At 59.7% G+C, this 18,092-nt stretch overlaps 9 protein-coding genes across 9 annotated transcripts; 6 read left to right on the forward strand and 3 right to left on the reverse strand.

Moving 5' to 3' along the window:
* Nucleotides 1-1,686: 1,686 nt before the first annotated feature.
* Nucleotides 1,687-4,665, forward strand: SPBR_06545 (uncharacterized protein; the record flags this gene model as incomplete). Its single annotated transcript, XM_040764801.1, has 3 exons — nt 1,687-1,826; nt 2,084-3,925; nt 3,990-4,665. 3 exons carry the CDS (start codon nt 1,687-1,689, stop codon nt 4,663-4,665), a joined length of 2,658 nt encoding a protein of 885 aa, XP_040616560.1.
* Nucleotides 4,666-5,402: 737 nt separating this feature from the next.
* SPBR_07409 (NADPH dehydrogenase) lies at nt 5,403-6,599 on the forward strand (the record flags this gene model as incomplete). Its single annotated transcript, XM_040765663.1, has 1 exon — nt 5,403-6,599. The coding sequence occupies one exon, from the start codon at nt 5,403-5,405 to the stop codon at nt 6,597-6,599; it is 1,197 nt and encodes a 398-aa protein (XP_040616561.1).
* Nucleotides 6,600-6,848: 249 nt separating this feature from the next.
* SPBR_07687 (uncharacterized protein) lies at nt 6,849-7,736 on the forward strand (the record flags this gene model as incomplete). Its single annotated transcript, XM_040765941.1, has 1 exon — nt 6,849-7,736. The coding sequence occupies one exon, from the start codon at nt 6,849-6,851 to the stop codon at nt 7,734-7,736; it is 888 nt and encodes a 295-aa protein (XP_040616562.1).
* Nucleotides 7,737-8,179: 443 nt separating this feature from the next.
* SPBR_06999 (cyclohexanone monooxygenase) lies at nt 8,180-9,934 on the forward strand (the record flags this gene model as incomplete). Its single annotated transcript, XM_040765254.1, has 1 exon — nt 8,180-9,934. The coding sequence occupies one exon, from the start codon at nt 8,180-8,182 to the stop codon at nt 9,932-9,934; it is 1,755 nt and encodes a 584-aa protein (XP_040616563.1).
* Nucleotides 9,935-10,055: 121 nt separating this feature from the next.
* On the reverse strand, nt 10,056-11,414 carry SPBR_07283 (salicylate hydroxylase; the record flags this gene model as incomplete). Its single annotated transcript, XM_040765537.1, has 1 exon — nt 10,056-11,414. The coding sequence occupies one exon, from the start codon at nt 11,412-11,414 to the stop codon at nt 10,056-10,058; it is 1,359 nt and encodes a 452-aa protein (XP_040616564.1).
* A 438-nt stretch (nt 11,415-11,852) lies between these two features.
* On the forward strand, nt 11,853-12,692 carry SPBR_07730 (2-deoxy-D-gluconate 3-dehydrogenase; the record flags this gene model as incomplete). Its single annotated transcript, XM_040765984.1, has 1 exon — nt 11,853-12,692. The coding sequence occupies one exon, from the start codon at nt 11,853-11,855 to the stop codon at nt 12,690-12,692; it is 840 nt and encodes a 279-aa protein (XP_040616565.1).
* Nucleotides 12,693-12,828: 136 nt separating this feature from the next.
* SPBR_07579 (uncharacterized protein) lies at nt 12,829-13,851 on the reverse strand (the record flags this gene model as incomplete). The annotated part of the gene is made up of 1 exon (XM_040765833.1): nt 12,829-13,851. One exon carries the CDS (start codon nt 13,849-13,851, stop codon nt 12,829-12,831), a length of 1,023 nt encoding a protein of 340 aa, XP_040616566.1.
* Nucleotides 13,852-14,179: 328 nt separating this feature from the next.
* On the reverse strand, nt 14,180-15,145 carry SPBR_07624 (uncharacterized protein; the record flags this gene model as incomplete). The annotated part of the gene is made up of 1 exon (XM_040765878.1): nt 14,180-15,145. The coding sequence occupies one exon, from the start codon at nt 15,143-15,145 to the stop codon at nt 14,180-14,182; it is 966 nt and encodes a 321-aa protein (XP_040616567.1).
* Nucleotides 15,146-16,062: 917 nt separating this feature from the next.
* SPBR_07045 (uncharacterized protein) lies at nt 16,063-17,742 on the forward strand (the record flags this gene model as incomplete). The annotated part of the gene is made up of 1 exon (XM_040765300.1): nt 16,063-17,742. One exon carries the CDS (start codon nt 16,063-16,065, stop codon nt 17,740-17,742), a length of 1,680 nt encoding a protein of 559 aa, XP_040616568.1.
* Between the last annotated feature and the right edge of the window lie 350 nt (nt 17,743-18,092).

Raw genomic sequence — 18,092 nt, forward strand, 5'->3', positions numbered from 1 at the left:
GTCGCACTTCTTTCACCATTTCTACTTTGTCGCGATAACCGTGCAATTTGGTAGATCGGTTGACGGACGGCCCTAAAATGGTGCCTGTCAATAATTCGATGGGAAAGAGTTGTGTTGCCTCAGCGTCACTGCCTCCCACCTGCCCGAAACTGCTCCAACTGCTCCTTGCCTGTCCGCATTGCCCCATTCCGTGAGACAGCACCCACGCTTCTTAGAACGGAGGAAAGAGGCAACAATGAGGAAAGAGCCGAGCAGCGTCGTATGGCCCATGCGCCCACGTTCTAAGCTGGCGGACGGCCATTACTATGCAAAGCACGGCATTTCTTTCAGCACTGACACATCTGGCAAAGGCCTTCTCAGTCACTTCGCTTTTCGGTCACTCTTTATCTTCCAGCCATGAATCATTGACAGCACGGGATAGGAAATGCTGGGGAGTTTGCTGCCTCTCAAGGGATGCTGCCGCAGTACCAAACTGCGCCGCTGAACCAATTTGCATCTGCAAATTGCAAGCGACGTCGATAATACTCCGGGATAAACCCTTACGACAACGTTTACAGAACCACCTGTGTCCGGGCCGTGCGGGACGGCAGTCGTCACCTCGGGCGCTCCAACCGCCGTCCTCGGGGGAGGCGTCACGTGCCATATAATTTGATTACATAATATCGCAGCCTTGCGAGACATACTCGACGCCGAAAATGTACACTTCCTCAACACCTTGGCCTCAGTATGTTGCTCGAAACTCTTACGAATCAGATTGTTGCTAAGAAAATGTGCACCGGGTGAGTGGCTTCTAAGCGAATATACGGAGTTCTACGAAAAGTTACTACAATTTCGAGAAAGAATATCTCATGTGAAGTGCCTGGAGGCGTCATTATCTCGGCCATGAATTTTTGGAAGGAAATCCAAGGTGTCTATCAGATTTGGAAAGGATTTCAGTGATGTAAACACATGATAGTTGTGATGCAGCCGGGTGGCTGGCGAAATTGTCTTGAACCCTCCTTAAAGAGGTATTTTCATAATTCACAATATCAGCTTAATAAACGCAGCTTTTATATTCAAGACACCTCTGACCTGTTGACCGCTGCAGCCGCACTCTTGAAACGATCCATACGTGCGTCCAATATGTCCCAAAGGTGTTGAGACTCGTGTTTCCTGTCAAGAAAGCAACAAAAGAGAGACAGCGACGAAAGTCCTGAGATAAATTTTTGCATTGATTTAACTGAACTTCTAGCATGTCAATTCTACCAACTACAATTACAACGTCCGCCATACAATTCAAAAACGACATGAACCTTGCCGGTAGTATTCGTTCTGTCTACACAGGACGTCGCAAATATCGTGTGGGAAACGGGGGTTGTCTGTTAGCTTTCGGGCGTCATTAGCGCGCACGTCATTGTTGGATTGGTTGATGAGACGTGCTGGACCACTTCTGTTTTAACCCTTGGCGGCCCCCAAGTTTGTAGGTTATGACGGCCACCAGTTCCGCCGCTCACATCTCGTTTAGTGCATCGCCGACGACAACGCTCGGCGTCGTTTTATGTGGTTTCTGTATTGTTACGCCGGAATACCGATTTAATTTGTGGGAGCGTGTATCTGCCGACCATGACCAGAAATGCAGGAGGTAGGCTACAAAACGGGGTTATTATGTACTTTGATTTTGTGTCTTTTTTTATTGCAAGAACTAACATGACAGCCGGCCTGCCCATCACGACGTTCGACGTCAACCACATCCAAGTCGACCCGACAACATTCAATAAAAAGCGGAAGCGGACAAACACAGCCTGCGTGCGGTGTCATGAGCGCAAAATCAAGTGCGATGCTGGTAGGTGGATGAAATCGTTTATTGCGATTTCAGATCGACGACCGACTGCGAGCAAAAACTGACTGTTAGGATCACTGCCAGGTAATACGCCATGCAGGGTACGTTTTGATCCCATTTTTTCCTGCCATTGTTGTTTGCATGCAAAGGTATACTGACAAATATAGAACTGCCTGTCTGCCAGTGCGTCGTGTGTGTAAGTTGGGACGACAAGACGACAAGGACCTACAACTACCTCGCACAAATCCGATTCTGACCCAGCAGGATGCATATCGATGGTCGAACACGAGCTGGCCCGATCCAGGCAACCCTTGACGTTGTAACTAACGGCAACACCCGCGGCGATGATGAAGATGATGACGGTGATGAGGATGATGGCGTTGACGGCGGCATTGGTGGAAACAGCACGACCAACCCAAACAGCATATTCGAAACGACACAGCCCATTTTCCATGCTGCAAACTCTGCGCATGCTCTCCCATCGCCATCTCGTTCACTTCCACCACCGTCTGCCTCAGCATCAGCGCTTCTTCTCCCACGACAGCCCAGTCCTGCACCACGGGCGCCAGCGGATGTGTCTGTGCAGCGGTTCGAAGCATACGTAGAGGACAATCTTGGTTCGTACGCACCATCGTTTCGAGCGTCGAGGGGCGAGGACTATGTAAATGTGAACCCCAAAACAAACAACAACACATCTGCCTCGGATGATGCGCTTGCAGCTGCCGTATTGTCGTCCTTTACGCCAAGTGCCACCACGCATGACAGCCACAACAACAGCGACCCTTTCCTCGGGGCAGGCACCAGCTCCGTGTCCAATGCGAATGCCAACGGCGGCGGCAGCAACTACAGCGTCGACAGTTCGGCATATGCAGACCGAAACTACCGTAGTGGGTACAACAACAACCAACACACACCCGCATCATACACAGCCATTGGGACGGGACCGGCGACGAGCGCTGCAGGCGGCGACCGGATAGAAGTCGAAATGGGCACACGTGCCACACTCGACTGGGAGCGCGAAGTGACGGACCTGGATGCTGCCGACGTCGACTATCTGCGCGCCAAAGGCGCCTTTGACCTGCCACCAGTCGACCTGCAGGCTGACCTCATCGACGCCTTTTTTAGCGACGTACACCCGACGTCGCCCGTCGTCAACCGCTGGGCGTTTCTGGCCGATTTCCGAGCAGGCCGCCGCCAGAGCCGGCTGCTGCTATTTGCCATTTTCACAGCAGCCGCCCGCGCCTGCCGCAATCCGGCGCTGCTGGACGCGCGCGGCACCAACCACGCGAGCGCCTGGCGATTCTACCGCGCAACCAAGGCGCTGCTGGACACGGGGTACGAGCGCAGCCGGCTGGTGGTGGTGCAAGCCTTGCTGATGATTACCTGGTGGTGGGACAAGAAGGACGACGGCGGACGCAACATGCGCAGCTGCGCCGTGGACGCCATCAACACGGCCCAGAGCATCGGCATGCACCGATGGGACCAGTACCCGCGGCAGACGGATGCGTCGGTGTCGAAAGCCAACGCCGAGCTGGGCCTCTGGAAGCGCATCTGGTGGTCGTGTGTCAATCGCGACGTCGGGGTCGCTGTGGGCCATGGCCTGCCGTGCATGATTTCGCTCGACGACTCGGACGTGCACCCGCTGACGCCGCACGACTTCAACGAGGACCCGACGGGCGCCGCGGGCGGGCAGTGGGCGAGCTACAGCGAGGCCGAGGTGTTGTTCATGATTGAGCAGACGCGCGTTGCCGAGGCTATGAGGCATATCCACAACCAGTATTTTGTGCAGCAGAAACTGCAGCTGCGACTGACAGGGTCCATCGCCGCGAGGGAGGAGCAGCTGGGTGGCTCCTTCCCCGGACGGACAAATTATCACGACGGCAGCACCCACAGCCAAGGAAGTCACGCAGGTCACGGGACTGCCGGATCACAGTCCACGTCAGCCCCTTTTTCTTCTGTTGTCGGCCTCCGTTCCGACAACTACAACGACGCCGGTCTGCGTCTATGCCGCGAATGGCTGGCCAACGTGCCTGCCGCTGTGCAGTACGATGTCGACGACGTGCAGGGCCACCGGTTCTGGCCAGCTTTTCTTCACATTCTTTACTAGTGAGTCTCCTCTATTCCGATATCCTACAACCGTTTCTTTCTCGCTAACCACGCGTGTCTCAAGCTCCAATATTATGCTGCGCTTTCGCGAGGTGTCGGTGACGCGCCCGCAGACGCCCCGCGCCGTCGCCGAGCACCAGTACGGCAAGGCCCGCGGCATCGCCGCCGCCACCATGGTCAGCAAGATCATCCGCAACATGCGCGCCCACGGCCACCTTTTGCGGTGCACAGGGCAGCTGACCAGCTCCTTATTCAACTGTCTGCTGTTCTTCCTCATTGAAGGCCACTTGGCCGGCGCGTCCAACAACACCGCGATGCGCGACGACGCCCGCCGCAAGTACACGCTGTGCCTCAACCAGCTCTACGAATTTAGCCAGCTGTGGATCAGCGCCTCGCTCGTGCACCGCCTGTTCGAGGCGCTGCAGGCCAGTCTGCTCCAGCCGGTGACGGCGAAAGCAACAACAGCAACTACGAATGCCGCGTTTGACTCGGGCCACGAGCTGTTCCCTGGCTTTCGCACGTCGAGCGACATTACGCAGTCCTATATGCGGCAGCTTGTCGAGACGGAGTTCTATCACGCCGACACGCTGCCCAACACAGAGATGGTCGTTGGCAATGCGACTGCAGACAGCGCCTCGCTCAGCGCGTGGACCCTGCCTTCCCCGGACGGTATATGGTCGGGGCTGGACCAGCCGCTGTTTGGTGGTCTGCCGGCGACGCTGGATGTGGATACATGGTAAGCCAATGAGATTGATATGATGCCGAACTGGCCTCAAACGAAGCGAGGACAGGACAGAGAGACAGAGAGAAAGAGAGAAAGAGAGAAACGGAGAGAAGACGTCGTAGGGGACGAAGATTGCGTGATGCAAGCTAACCGTGAGTTAACTAGGCTCGATTTCTTCCAGTTTGGGGACGGCAAAACTATGTGAGATCGAAGGGACGTAGAGAAAACGAATTCAAGAGGGAAAAGAGACAAGCAGGCACAAAAAGACACAAAAAAGAATACGACCCAAATTCAACAGAACCGAACCAGGATTCGGCGATGCATGGCCGGAGAAAGAAAAGCGACAAGAGCCCAGGGACGCTAACACGACGAAATCATCGAGGGGTGGGCCTGGACGCTATTCCACTCTGAGCATCACCGATGCGACGTACTTTTGGGGTCATTTGTTTTTTCTGTGCCCTTCTGTGCCTTGTCTTTTTTTGGGAGGGAAGGGGGGGGAGGAGTGATTGCTTTATTGGTTTCACGGGTGCCGTCTTGCGTCACTTTGGCCATGTCAAAACGAATGACGCAAAAAAATAAATCGAAAGGCGAGACGGAAAAAGGCACGACAAACCTGAGAGTCACGGCATCGCTTTCGGCGTCAATACATCAACATACCACCACTTACACGGGCAGTTCGCTTTCTATCCGTTCGCACTGTGAATCAAAGCACTTCTTTCTCCCAACTCGACACCCTTCGTCACCACACTCGCTATGCCCGACTCCGCCCTTTTCTCGCCCGTCCGCGTCGGCCGCCTCGACCTCGCCCACCGCGTGGTCATGGCACCTATGACGCGCCGGCGGGCCACCGTCGACTACGTGCCCACGCCACTCATGGCAGATTACTATGCACAGCGTGCATCGGTACCCGGCACACTCCTCATTTCGGAGGCGACGTCAGTGTCGCCACGCTCCGCGGCGCTTCCCAACACGCCCGGTATTTTCACACAAGAACAAATCGACGCCTGGAAGCCGGTCACAAAGGCCGTGCACGACCGCGGCTCGTTTGTCTACGTGCAGCTGTGGATGTGCGGTCGGGCAGCACGCCCGGGCGCCGTCAAGCGTGGTGCACCAGTCTTGTCTGCCAGCGATGTGCCTGTCGGCCCCGACTCACCTGTGCCGCGACCCTTGACCGAAGACGAGATCCAGACGTGCATCAACGACTACCGGCAGGCCGCCATCAACGCCATCGAGGCCGGCTTTGACGGCGTCGAGCTGCATGGTGCCAATGGCTATTTGTTGGACCAGTTCACGCAAGACGTGTCCAACAAACGCACGGACGACTGGGGCGGCAGCATCGAGAAGCGGTCACGGTTTGCCGTGGCTGTGGCGACGGCCGTTGCAGACGCCATTGGCGCCGACCGCGTGGGCTACCGAGTCAGCCCCTGGAGCCGGCACCATGGCATGCGCATGGCGGGTCCTGTTCCGCAGTTTACGGACCTGGTGACGCGTCTCAAGCCGCTCAAGCTGGCGTATCTGCACGTCATTGAGGGTCGTGTGCAGGCCAACGCCGACCTCCCGGCGCACCTTGTGGCCGAGCCGGTCGACTTTGTGGCGGATATTTGGGGCACGACATCGCCCGTCATTTTCGCGGGGGGATACAATGCGCAGACGGCGCGGGAGCGGGTGGACAGTGAGCAGGCACGAGTGGAGGCGGACGGAAAGGCACGACAGGCGCTGGTTGCGTTTGGACGGACGTTTGTGTCCAACCCGGACCTGCCACGGCGAGTGCACGAGTGGCTGCCCGTGGTGCGGTACAATCGGGACCTATTTTACGAGGTGGAGTCGCCTCATGGATACACGGACTACCCGCTGTGGGAAGAAAGTGGCGAGGGCGAGAAAACAGCCGTACGGACAGGCAGAGATCACGAATGGCCAGCAGCAACAGCGGGTGTTTTAGTTATTAATTAAAAAGAGAGGCCGAACATTAAAACAGAATAGATCAAGATTAAAATAAACTGTTTTAATGAAGCTGCTTGCCATGCGCGAATAAATGTCCCGGGAAGAATCTAAGGATGATAGCGCTCAGAAAACAAAATAGGAAGACCGGAAAGGCGTGGTTTCTCCACACTGACACATATATTTCGCGGTGGCTTAGGGACCACACACGTCCCAACTACAACTCACAATAACCCATAACAATTTGCACCGCACACAGAAATGGCCTCCTTTCCACCCTCTTCTACGGGCTTTGCCGTGGTGTCAACGCAGCCTGATATTCGCCTTTTTTACTCGGTGACGCCGGCACTGCCTCTGGATGCATCCAAGCCCGTGATTGTGCTCGCCAACTCGCTGGCGGCGACCACGGCGCTCTGGGACACGTTTACGACCGAGTTTGCGCCGACACACACGATTGTCCGCTACGACGCGCGATTCCACGGACACTCACCGTTGTCGTCGACCAACGGGTTTGACTACGAAAAGGGCCACTCGATGGACGACCTGGCCGACGATGTGATTGCCGTCCTGGACACGATCGGCGTGGCCTCGCCGCTTACGTTCATCGGCCTCAGCATCGGCGGCGGCGTTGGTGTATCGCTGGCTGCTCGTTACCCGGACCGCTTCTCGTCATTTGTGGTTGTGGGCTCGCGGTCACACGCAGCTCCTGGCGACGCGGCTCGGATGGCCGAACGAGCCGCCTATTACCGTTCGCACGGCGCTCGCGCACAGGCCGAGCAGAGCGTCGAGCGGTGGTTTGGAAACGAGTGGCCCAAAGCATCGCCCGAGAACGAGAAACTCGCCCTCCAGGTGGCCGATATTGTCGTGCAGACACCCGTCGAGGGCTTCGAGGCCAGTGCGGCGGCCCTGAACCGGATGGATCTACGGGGACAGGCGGCCACCATCGGCAGCCGCGGGGATGGAAGAAGAGTGCTCTTTGTAGTCGGCGCCGACGACGGCAAACTGGTGGTGGACGAGAGCCGACAGCTGGCCGAGACGACGGGCAGTCGTCTTGAAGTGGTGGCCGACTGCGGGCACATTGTCAATGTGCAGCAGCCGACACGGTTCCACGCGATTGTGCGGGCGTGGCTAGCGGACACAAAGGCGTAGGCGAACGCGCGGATCGATAGGCGAAACGTCATTCGTGTTTTCTTTCCCATTTCCTGTGGAGTGCATTGTATTTGTGATCATGCTTGTTGTTTCTGTCTGTATCGTTCGCTCCTTCCATTTCGCAAACCTGCCACCCGCGGGCTGTGCCGGCATCCGTTCGGCGTTACCCGATTAGGCAATTCTGGTGTTAGTGCTGTAGCGGAGACCGTTGCGCACAAGTCGCGTGAATGGCGTCACCGCGCCAGCAGATCCAGCGAGCAGGTAGCGCCGACAACGTGCCAGGCACGGCGATATCGCTGTGCGGAAACAAAGACGCGAAGTACGAGGGGCAGAGGAAAGGTATTGGTGATATAGCTGCCTGCACTTATGTCTACATTTTTCTGTTTCTTGGACAATCTACGACGTACAGAGTCCTTTTGCCTTTACAACTTCAACACTTCATCATGACTCTGTCAAACGGCACCACCGGCACCAACGGACACGGTACCGGCACCGCCGGCTACGTCCTTCCTCCAGCGCCTGAGCCATCGCCGATTTCACCGGCCGTCTCGGCCCTCTTCCCCGACAACACGAGCCCGATTGTGAGCAGCACGTACGCACACGAGCCGCGGCCTGTGCGGGCCATTTTCATCGGTGCGGGCCTGTCAGGCGTGGCGTTTGCGTACAAGGCGCGGCTGGTGGAGCAGCTGTCGTACCGCATCTACGAGAAGAACACGGACGTGGGCGGCGTGTGGTTTGAGCACACGTACCCGGGGATCTCGTGCGACGTGCCGGCGCACGGGTACTCGTACACGTTCCGGGCGAACCCCGACTGGAGCCGGTTCTACGCGGGCGGCGACGAGATCAAGCGGTGGCTGCAGACACAGGCGCGGGACTATGAGCTGTACGAGAACGCCAAGTTCGAGCACGAGGTGCAGGGGGCCGTGTGGGACGACGCGCGCGGCGTGTGGACGGTGACGGTCAAGAACCTGGCCACGGGCGACGTGTTTACGGACGAGGCAGAGGTGCTGATCAACGGCAGCGGGTCGCTCAACAACTGGAAGTGGCCGGCCATTGACGGCCTGCACGACTTTGGCGGGACGCTGGTGCACACGGCGCGGTGGGACCAGGGCCTCGATTTGGCCGGCAAACGAGTCGGCGTGGTGGGCTCGGGCGCCACGGGCATCCAGGTCGTCGCGGCCATCCACCCGCAGGTGCAGTCGCTCGTGTCGTTCAACCGCTCGCCGACGTGGATCGCGCCCGATTTTGCGTGGCAGCTGGCGACGGAGGGCCGCGCAACGCGGTACTCGGAGGCGCAGCGCAAAGAGTGGCGCGAGAAGCCCGAGGTGCTTCGGGAGTACCGGCGCAGCATTGAGCACGCAATGAACGCGCGGTTCCCGTCGTTTTACAAGAGCTCGGCGGCGCAGAAGCAGGGCCAGGCGTTTGTGGGCGCAGCGATGCGCAAGAAGCTGGCGGGCCGCCCCGACCTCGTCGACAAGCTGGTGCCGCCGTTTGAGCTCGGCTGCCGGCGCGTGACGCCGGGCGACGGCTACCTCGAGGCGCTGGCGGCGCCCAACTCGACGGTCGTCACGGCCGGCATCCAGCGCGTGACCCAAAAGGGAGTGGTCGACAACGAGGGCACGCTGCACGAGGTGGACGTGCTGATCTGCGCGACGGGCTACGACACGACGTTTGTGCCGCGGATTCCCATTGTCGGCCTGGACGGCGTCAACCTGCAGGACAAGTGGCGCTCAGAGGGCGCGGCGGCGTATCTGTCGGTGGCGGTGCCCGGCTTCCCCAATTACTTCGTGGTGCTGGGCCCCAACTCGCCCATCAGCAACGGGTCGCTCGTGGGTGCCATGGAGGCGCAGCTGGACTACGCGCTGGCGTTTGTGCAGAAGAAGCTGCAGCGGCAGCGCGTGCAGTCGTTTGTGGTGACGGAGGCGGCGGCGCGCGAGTTTGACGCGTGGAAGAACGACCTGATGCGCGGACTGTCGTTTTCAGGCAACTGCACGAGCTGGTACAAGAGCGGGACGCGGGACGGGCCGGTGGTCGGGCCGTGGCCGGGCTCGGTCAACCACTTTATGGAGATTATCAAAGAGCCGCGCTTTGAGGACTTTGCATTCAAGTTTGCGGGGCCGAACCGGTTCACGTACTTTGGCGATGGACGGTCGCCCAAGGAGGCCAAAGGCGAGCCCCTCGGCTGGTATATGAAGTAGGGTGGGGGTCCTTGAGGAGGTGCAATATCCATATATAGACCATATGAACCGAGTCTAACAGTCGTCATTCTATTGGTTATGAAATTGGTAATGAAACTACGAGTCCACACCACCCAGCCATCTACTGTTTCGCAGCTCCTGCTTGTACTGCTGCATTGGTCGCCCCCTCTGCATCGTAGCCAAACAACCAGTCCCGACGCGCACCATGGCCCCAGTAAATAGGATTCGCGTCATTGTCCTGGACCATAGCGGCGTCTCGTTCCTGCTGCTGCCGTCCGTCCGGCAGATGGTAGGACGCCTGCAGCTGGCGGCCCCATCGCTGCAGGGCCGAAGCGCGCGGTTGGCGGACGCGCTCGTAGGTCGAAATGGCGTCGCGGAGCGTCGCGGGTGTCGCGCCTCGCAGCGCGGTGCGCAGGACGGCGGCATCCTCGCAGGCCATGGCGGCGCCCGAGGCCATGTAGGGCAGCATGGGGTGGGCGGCGTCGCCGAGCAAGACAGCCTTGCCGGACGGGTGGGCCCAGTGGTCGACCATGTCGAGGTCGTAGAGGCGCCACTTCAGGAAGCCTTTGCCGGCGAGGGCGGCCAGCGTGCGCACCCGCGGCTCCCAGGCGGCAAAGCGCTCGACGAGCTCGGCGTTGTCGGCGATGACGAGCTTGGTCTCGTTCTCGGCGAGCTTCTGGTCGTGCATGGTGGCCTCGCTGACGCAGAAGACGACGTTGTAGATCTCGCCGCCGCGGACGGGGTAGCCAATGACGTGGGCGTCGGGCCCGCACCAGGACGAGACCCACGGCTGCGACACGAGGTCGCGCATGGCGGGGTCCGACAGCATGTCCTGGCCGGGCACGAGCACGCGGTACGAGATGTCGCCCGTGTCGACGGGCGGCAGGGCGTGGCCCTGGAACGCCTCGCGGGCCTTGGACTGCACGCCGTCGGCGACCACCAGGAGGTCGCCCTGGACGGCGGTCCCGTCGCTCAGAATCGCAGCCGGCGCGTCCCAGTCGTAGCCGTCGACGCGGCGGCTGGCCTGCACGTCGACGCCCAGCTCGCGCGCCTTGACCAGCAGGACCGCGTGGTAGTCGGCGCGGTGGACCATGAGGTAGCTGCCGCCAAAGTCCCACTCGGGGATGCCGTGCGGCATGTCCGCAATGACGCGGCCGTCGTCGTAGCACAGGAAGCGGTTGCCGTTGGAGTACGTCTTCTTCATGTACGTGAGGTCGATGCCCCAGCGGTGCAGCAGCTTGAAACTGTTGGGCGGGATGCGCATGCCGGCGCCGACTTCGCCAAAGGACGACGCCTGGTCGAGGACGGTGACGCGGTGGCCGTCGAAGCGGAGGCCAATGGCTGCGAGGAGGCCGCCGATGCCAGCGCCGACGACGACGACGTGGAGCGGCGGCGAGGGTGACGTCGAAGGCGCAGGTGAGGCCGACGTGCCGTTTGTGGACGGCAGAACGCCGTGTGCTGGCAGGTCTTGGGCAGTCATGATGGCGTGGAGGTGTTCGATTGAATGAAAGGGTATGACGACGACAGCAACTTCGAATCAACCAGCGACAACGACTGTGACCTCTATCAACAGAGGCACAGAAGCATCCATTGGATAGCTCCTTGACCGGACTTGTTCTCTTGATTTACTTGGATTTATTTGATTTATTTTAATTTTCTTTTTTCTTCATTTTCTTTCTATCCGTTCTACCCTCTTTCTTCCTCATTCGTAGCGTCTTCCACTTACACCATTGCCCTAACCTATTCGGTATCGCCGCGATAGCCCAAAGCGATTGCGCCATCGCGACCAGCGTTCAACTCTCTAGCTCCTCTGGTCGGAAGCGGTTCTCCGTCAGATTGGCAGTCCGACTGTGGGCCGACCAAGCTTCTGTACTTGTGCTCCTCGGTGGACCGCCAACGAATGTCGTCGGCCGTCACCATGCCTTCGTTTCCTGTTGCAGACGCCTTCCCGGTCGTGGCCACGCCGTGCCACGGCGACACGACGCCCGTCATCTCCCTGTTTGACCTCACGGGCAAAACAGCCGTCGTTACGGGCGGCAATGGAGGTATTGGCGGCGGCATGGCGCGCGGCCTGGCCGAGGCGGGCGCCGACATCATCATCTTCCAGGTGCCGGGCGAGACGTCCGATTTTGCGACAACACTCGCCGCCGAGACAGGGCGTCGTGTCGACGTCTACGAGGTCGACCTGCTGCAGCCAGACCTGATCACGGCCACCGTCGACAAGGTCCTCCACGCAGACCAGCGGTCCGTCGACATCCTCTGCAACTGCGCCGGCATCACTGGCGGCTTCGTGCCCGTCCTCGACGAGACCGACGCGCACCGCGAACAGGTCGTCCAGATCCACTTCCACGCCGTCTACAGCCTGTCCCAGAAATTCGGCGCCCATTTTGCCCAGCGCGGCCGCGGCGGCAAGATTATCAACATTGCCTCGCTGGCGGCCCATCGGGCCATGACGCGGTTCTCCGTCTACGGCCCCATCAAGGCGGCTGTTGCTCAGCTGACCAACTCGCTGGCGACCGAGCTCGCCGCCTACCACGTCCAGGTCAACACGCTGACGCCCGGCTGGATCCACACGCCGCTGTCCCAGAAGACGGTCGACAACCCAGAGCGCAGTGCCCAGATCGTCGCCGAGATTCCGGCCGGGCGCTGGGGACGGCCCGCCGACTTTAAAGGCGTGGCCGTCTTTCTGGCGAGCGCCGCGAGCGACTACATTACCGGGGCAGAAATATTCGTGGATGGCGGGACGCACACAATGTGACGGCGCGAGCCACGAGAGGTCGATGCTGTCGACTGGGCGTGTAATACATTTTTATTCGTTTATTCGTATATTACTGCTAGCATGTATATTGTATAAAAATCGACTTTTATGTTTTATGCACCGCTCGCCCCGCCACCTACTCGTTTGCAATCGACTTGACATCCTCCCACATCCTCTCGCGCCAGACCTGTGTCGACGCCAGCTTGGGGTGCGACATGAACGCGTGCGGAAGCCCGGGATACGTATAAAGCGTCGTCGGCACACCAGCGGCGCGCAGCTTCGCCTCAAACAGCAGCCCCTCGTCGCGCAGCGGATCGCGGCCGGCGACGTGGACGGCCACACGCTCCAGGCGCAGCGCCGCCAGCGTCGTGCCGTCCACCAACAGAGGCGACACGGCCGGGTGCGTCGGCGGCGTCGGCTGGTACAGGGCCATGAAGCCGCGCAGACGGGCGGCGTTGATAAACGGCGCGTCCGAGTGGGCCACCAGCGACGGCTCTCCTTTGACCGAGTCGGCCGGGAAGTGATCCGGGTGCACCGTCGCCGGTGTCGTCAGCACCAGCCCACGCGGCCGCACGACCGGCTGTGACTGGGACTGCGCCTCGGCCGCCGCCTTGAGAGCAACGGAAATGGCCAGCGTCGCGCCCGCACTGATTCCGCCGACCACAATCCGACTGGTGTCGAGCTTCAGGCCGTCGCCGCCCGCTCCCCCCTGGCTGGCCACCCACTGAAAGACCGCCCAGGCATCGTCCGACGCCGACGGGAACACGTGCTCGGGCGTGTGCCGGTAGTTCACGTTGACGACGGCCACGCCCGTCTGCAGGGCCAGGTGCCGGCAGTTGGCGTCCTCTGTGTCGAGGCTGCCCAGGAAGTAGCCGCCGCCGTGGAAGAATATGTACACGGCAAGGCCGTCGTCACCAGCAGCCGCCGTCGGTCGGTAGACACGCACCGGAATGCTGCTCTCGCCCACTGTATGCTCCGTCACTGTCAGTCCGTCTGCCGGCCGCCCCACCACTGCGTCAAACAGCTTGGCCGTGTTGGTGTTGGCGGCTGCCCGGATCTGCTGCGGCGTCGCTCCGGCTGGCGGCACCGGCGCCGTCCACGTCTTGGCGTACTCTGTCCATTCCGCCGCTTCCTCGGAGAGGTACGAAAAGTCGGACATGTCGTGGGTGCGGTGGGGGAATACAGACGGCATGTATGGTGTGACAGAGACGACGAGCGTCATAAGATGCGAGACGAGCTATGAATTAAAAAGACGCAACGATGGAGCTAGCAACAAAGTAAAAAGCCAAATCCCAGGCGCCAACGGGCGACCGGACATCTCTTTCGGCGGTAGGCCCTGAGACCCTGGGGATATGTCCGTTATGGTGAGGCTGGCGGTCCCACTGTCCGTCTTATGCTAGTTTGGGCTTCGCCGATGTCCACGACGTACTATCCACAACGTACTATCCACAACGTACTATCCACAACATACTATCCACCCACCTCCATTACTCGTCCTGCTTCCCCAGCCGGATGCCGTTGGCTTTGCGCTTCTGGATCCAGTCCTCAAACTGCTGGCCCAACCACACGTTGCGCGTCGTCTCGATTGCGCCTTCAATCTCTGCGTACTGCCCGCCCGCTGCGTAGATGGCCCGGCCGTGGTATGCCCGGTTGAGTCCCAAAAACAACAGAGCATTGGCAATGTCGGCCGGCTGGTTGATTGGCAGGTTCTCTCGCTGCCAGAGGTGCAGCACGTGCGCTGTAAACTGCGTCTGCACAAACGCCGGCGCCACCAGGTTGATGCGGATGGCGCCGTGCGTCTCGCCCTCCAGCTGGTCGCGCAGCGAGCGCACCAGTCCCAGCACGCCGTGCTTGGCTGTGTTGTAGATGGGGATGCCCGGAGTGTCTAGGTACGACGCGGCCGATCCCGTGATCACGAGGCTGCCGCCGCGGGTGTTGCGGGTGTTGCCGGGCGTACCCGTTCTTGCCGTGCCGGCCGCGCCTTCCTTTTCGGCCGCCTTGAGCTGCCGCCGAAACGTGCTGAGCGCCAGCTTTGTCGTCAGAATCACGCCGCGCAGATTCACGTCCAGCACCAACAGCCTGGGCTCCTGCAGCTGTCCCGTCGCTGCGTCCACCGCGTCGACAAACACGTCCTCCACCACCTCGTCGATGCCCGCATTGGCAAACACCATGTCCACGCGCCCGTATTGCGCGACGACGCCGTCAAAGATGCGCAGCTGGTCGGCCCAGACGGACACTGACCCCTCGTAGAAATGCACACCGGCACCCAGCTCCGCGGCCAGCTTTGCGCCGTTGGCGCGATCGACGTCCAGCACGTTGACAATGGCGCCCAGGCTGTGCAGTCGGCGCACGGTCGCCTCGCCGATGCCAGTCGCGCCGCCTGTGAGAATCACGACCTTGTCCTTGGCCTCCTGGAAAAGGGGCAGGTCCGCAGGGATTTCGAGAGATGCCATGGTAACGTGGGTCGAACGTGCGTGTGTCAGTGCTAGGGTCTATTCGTTTACTGTATGCATTGACTCTAGCTTCTGTGTATCGACTATCACGGCCGTCTTTTGGCTCGTGTAGGCTCTTCTTATTTAGACCGTCGTCACTTCGTCGCATCAACACATCCTGCGAAACGAGCCGATGGCAACATTGTGATGGACTCTTGGGTGATTTGTCCATTGTATCCCGTGTGCGACCGCCCGGAAATCCGGAGAGTGACGACTTATGTCGAAATACAAAATGCCCGGATGTTCAACAAGGTCCGGCGGGAATAACGAGGCCATGGGTGTGCACGTTCGGCGTGGTGCAAGGCCGATGCGACGGCAATGCGGTGATGGCTCCGGCGATGCCCAAAGCGGCTACACCGTCGCGCCGTCCCAGACGCGTGCCTCGGAAACGTCAACTAATCAACGATTGAGCCCAAACAAAAGAAAGAAGCTGCTCAACGGTCAAGCCAGCCTAGCTTTCACCTTCCACGCGGGTTCGTCCTCCGAGCGGCAGTTGGCTATCCTCCCCATGCCGTCTTAACCGCAACCTTTCCGGTTCATAGGGCTTGGTCCGGGACCAAAGCAAATAGAAAAATATTGCATCCCTCTTGCGTGATAGCGACTCGACGGGAGTTTACACGAGTCTACCAAAGACTCCACGAGGTCGGTGGAAGGTCCAATGCAGGCCTTGCTACATCAACGCGGCGAACACCATACATAAAATGAAGTCGTTGGCAATTGTGACGAGAAGGAGGGACGGGATTGCCGACCAGAAACAACATTCTCTTCTGCTGATCCCTCATTTTGAGTCCTTGCCACCATCTCGTCACCTTGTTTGTACACGTCCTTTCCCTATCGCCTCTTGTTTTATATAGCCTTTTATTTGTCTCCTCCTCGCCATGGGTCTCTGGGTCCTCGAACCAAAGCAACAAAATGTCAAGGTGCCCGGCACCGTCCACGTCGAGCGCGACACGGACGTGCTCCGCGCCCTGACGGCGCATCTCAAGCACGGCAGCGGTCGTGAAGAAGGTATCGTGCTTGTGCCGCAGCCATCCGACTCTGTCAACGACCCGCTCAACTGGCCGCGCGCCAAGAAGATCTTCCACTCGTACTTTTTGTCGTTTGGCACCGGCCTGGCCTCCGGCACCTGCTACTTCCTTAACCCGTCGGCCACACTCATGGCCAAGCAGGTCGGCACCACGGTCACGCAAATGTCCCGCTCGCTGGCCGTGCTGATGCTGTGCATGGGCATCGCGAGCATCCTCACGACGCCCCTGGCTCGCATCTACGGCAAGCGGCCCATCTTCTTGCTGCTGGGCCTCGTGTCCGTCCTGGGCTACGGCGTGCTGCTGGCACACCCCTACAACCTGCAATACCTCTATGCCGGCCGCGCGCTCTGGGGTGCCGGCGCCAGCGGCCTCGAGTACCTGGTGAGCTCCAGCGTGGGCGATTTGTTCTTTGTCCACCAGCGCGGCTTCCACCTCGCACTGTGGCACTTTGCCCTGGCCGGCGGCAACTCGCTGGGCCAGGTGATTGCGAGCCAGATCGTCGCCGGCCAAGGCTACGTGTGGGCGTTCCGCTATGCCGTCATCTTCATGGCCGCCTATGTCGTGGCGCTCTTCTTCTTTGCGCCCGAGACGACCTATGTGCGCGCCAAAAAGTACGACACGGACGTGCTGGAGCTGCTGTCGGACGAGGTCCGTGAAGGCAGCGGTGCCGCCAGCGCCAGCGTATCGGACCAGCACCTCCCGTCCGGGGGCAACGTCGACGAAAAGACGACCGACTTCGACGCAGAGTCGGCCGGCACGGCTGCGGAGATCGAGACCAAGCGTGCCTACGCCCAGTCCCTCCGCATCTTCAGCGGCCGCTACAGCGACGAGAACTACCTCAGGGCCCTCATCGCGCCCTTTGCCACCTACATGCTGCCCGGCGTCGTCTGGGCCGCCTACTCCTACGGATGCGCCGTTGCCTTTTCGGCCTCGCTCTCCGTCTCGCTGTCGTCGATTTTCACCGTCGCCCCCTATCACTTCTCGACCCGCGCCGTCGGCCTCACCGTGCTCTCGCCCTTTGTCGCCAACATTGTCGGCAACTTCATCCCCGGACCCGTCGCCGACTGGCTCGTCACGTACATGTCGCGCAAAAACGGCGGCGTCTACGAGCCCGAGTTCCGCAACATCCTGTGCCTCCCCGCCCTCCTCACGGGCCTCGCCGGCTACTGGGGCTTTGGGCTCGCCATCCACTACAAGATCCACTGGTTCGCGCCCGTCTTCTTCTTTGGCGTCGCCGCCTTCTCGGGCTCCATCTTGTCCCTCGTCTCCAACACGTACCTGCTCGACTGCCACCGCAAGCATGCGCAGGACGCCTATGCCGCCGTCACGCTCGTCAAGGCCGTCATGACGTTTGCCATTGCCTTTTTTATCAACACGTGGCTGGCCAAGTCGGGCCCTGTGCGCGTCTACTTTATTATTGGCACCATCCACGGCGTCGGCTGCATCTACGGCCTGGTGCTGTACGTCTTTGGCAAGCGTATGCGTCTGGCCGTGCATCAAAACGCCTTTATCCAGCGTCATCTGCGATAATGGCAAAGTGGTGTACGAATAGGTTCCATGGACCACCAAGTTATCTAAATAGATACGAAGTATGCAAAATATAGATAATGTTGTGTTCTTACATATTGATTTTATTCTATTGGGTGCGCCTGGCGAACGCGGCATTCGTAGACACCTTTCAAAGGAATGGAAAAACGACAGCCGGGTTTCACCAGGCCATACAGGTTCTCGATATTGCCAACGGCCGGACAGAGATACGAACACACTTTGCATTAGAATGCGCCGATTGTCCACAGGAGTAGCAGAGCGAGATTGCACCTTCCTAAACCGGTGTCGGCGTCAAGGCCGGGCAAGGCCGGCCTAACGTCACGTGAATGTTT

This window comes from Sporothrix brasiliensis, assembly GCF_000820605.1.
Source record: "Sporothrix brasiliensis 5110 chromosome Unknown Cont20, whole genome shotgun sequence".
Taxonomy (NCBI): domain Eukaryota; kingdom Fungi; phylum Ascomycota; class Sordariomycetes; order Ophiostomatales; family Ophiostomataceae; genus Sporothrix; species Sporothrix brasiliensis.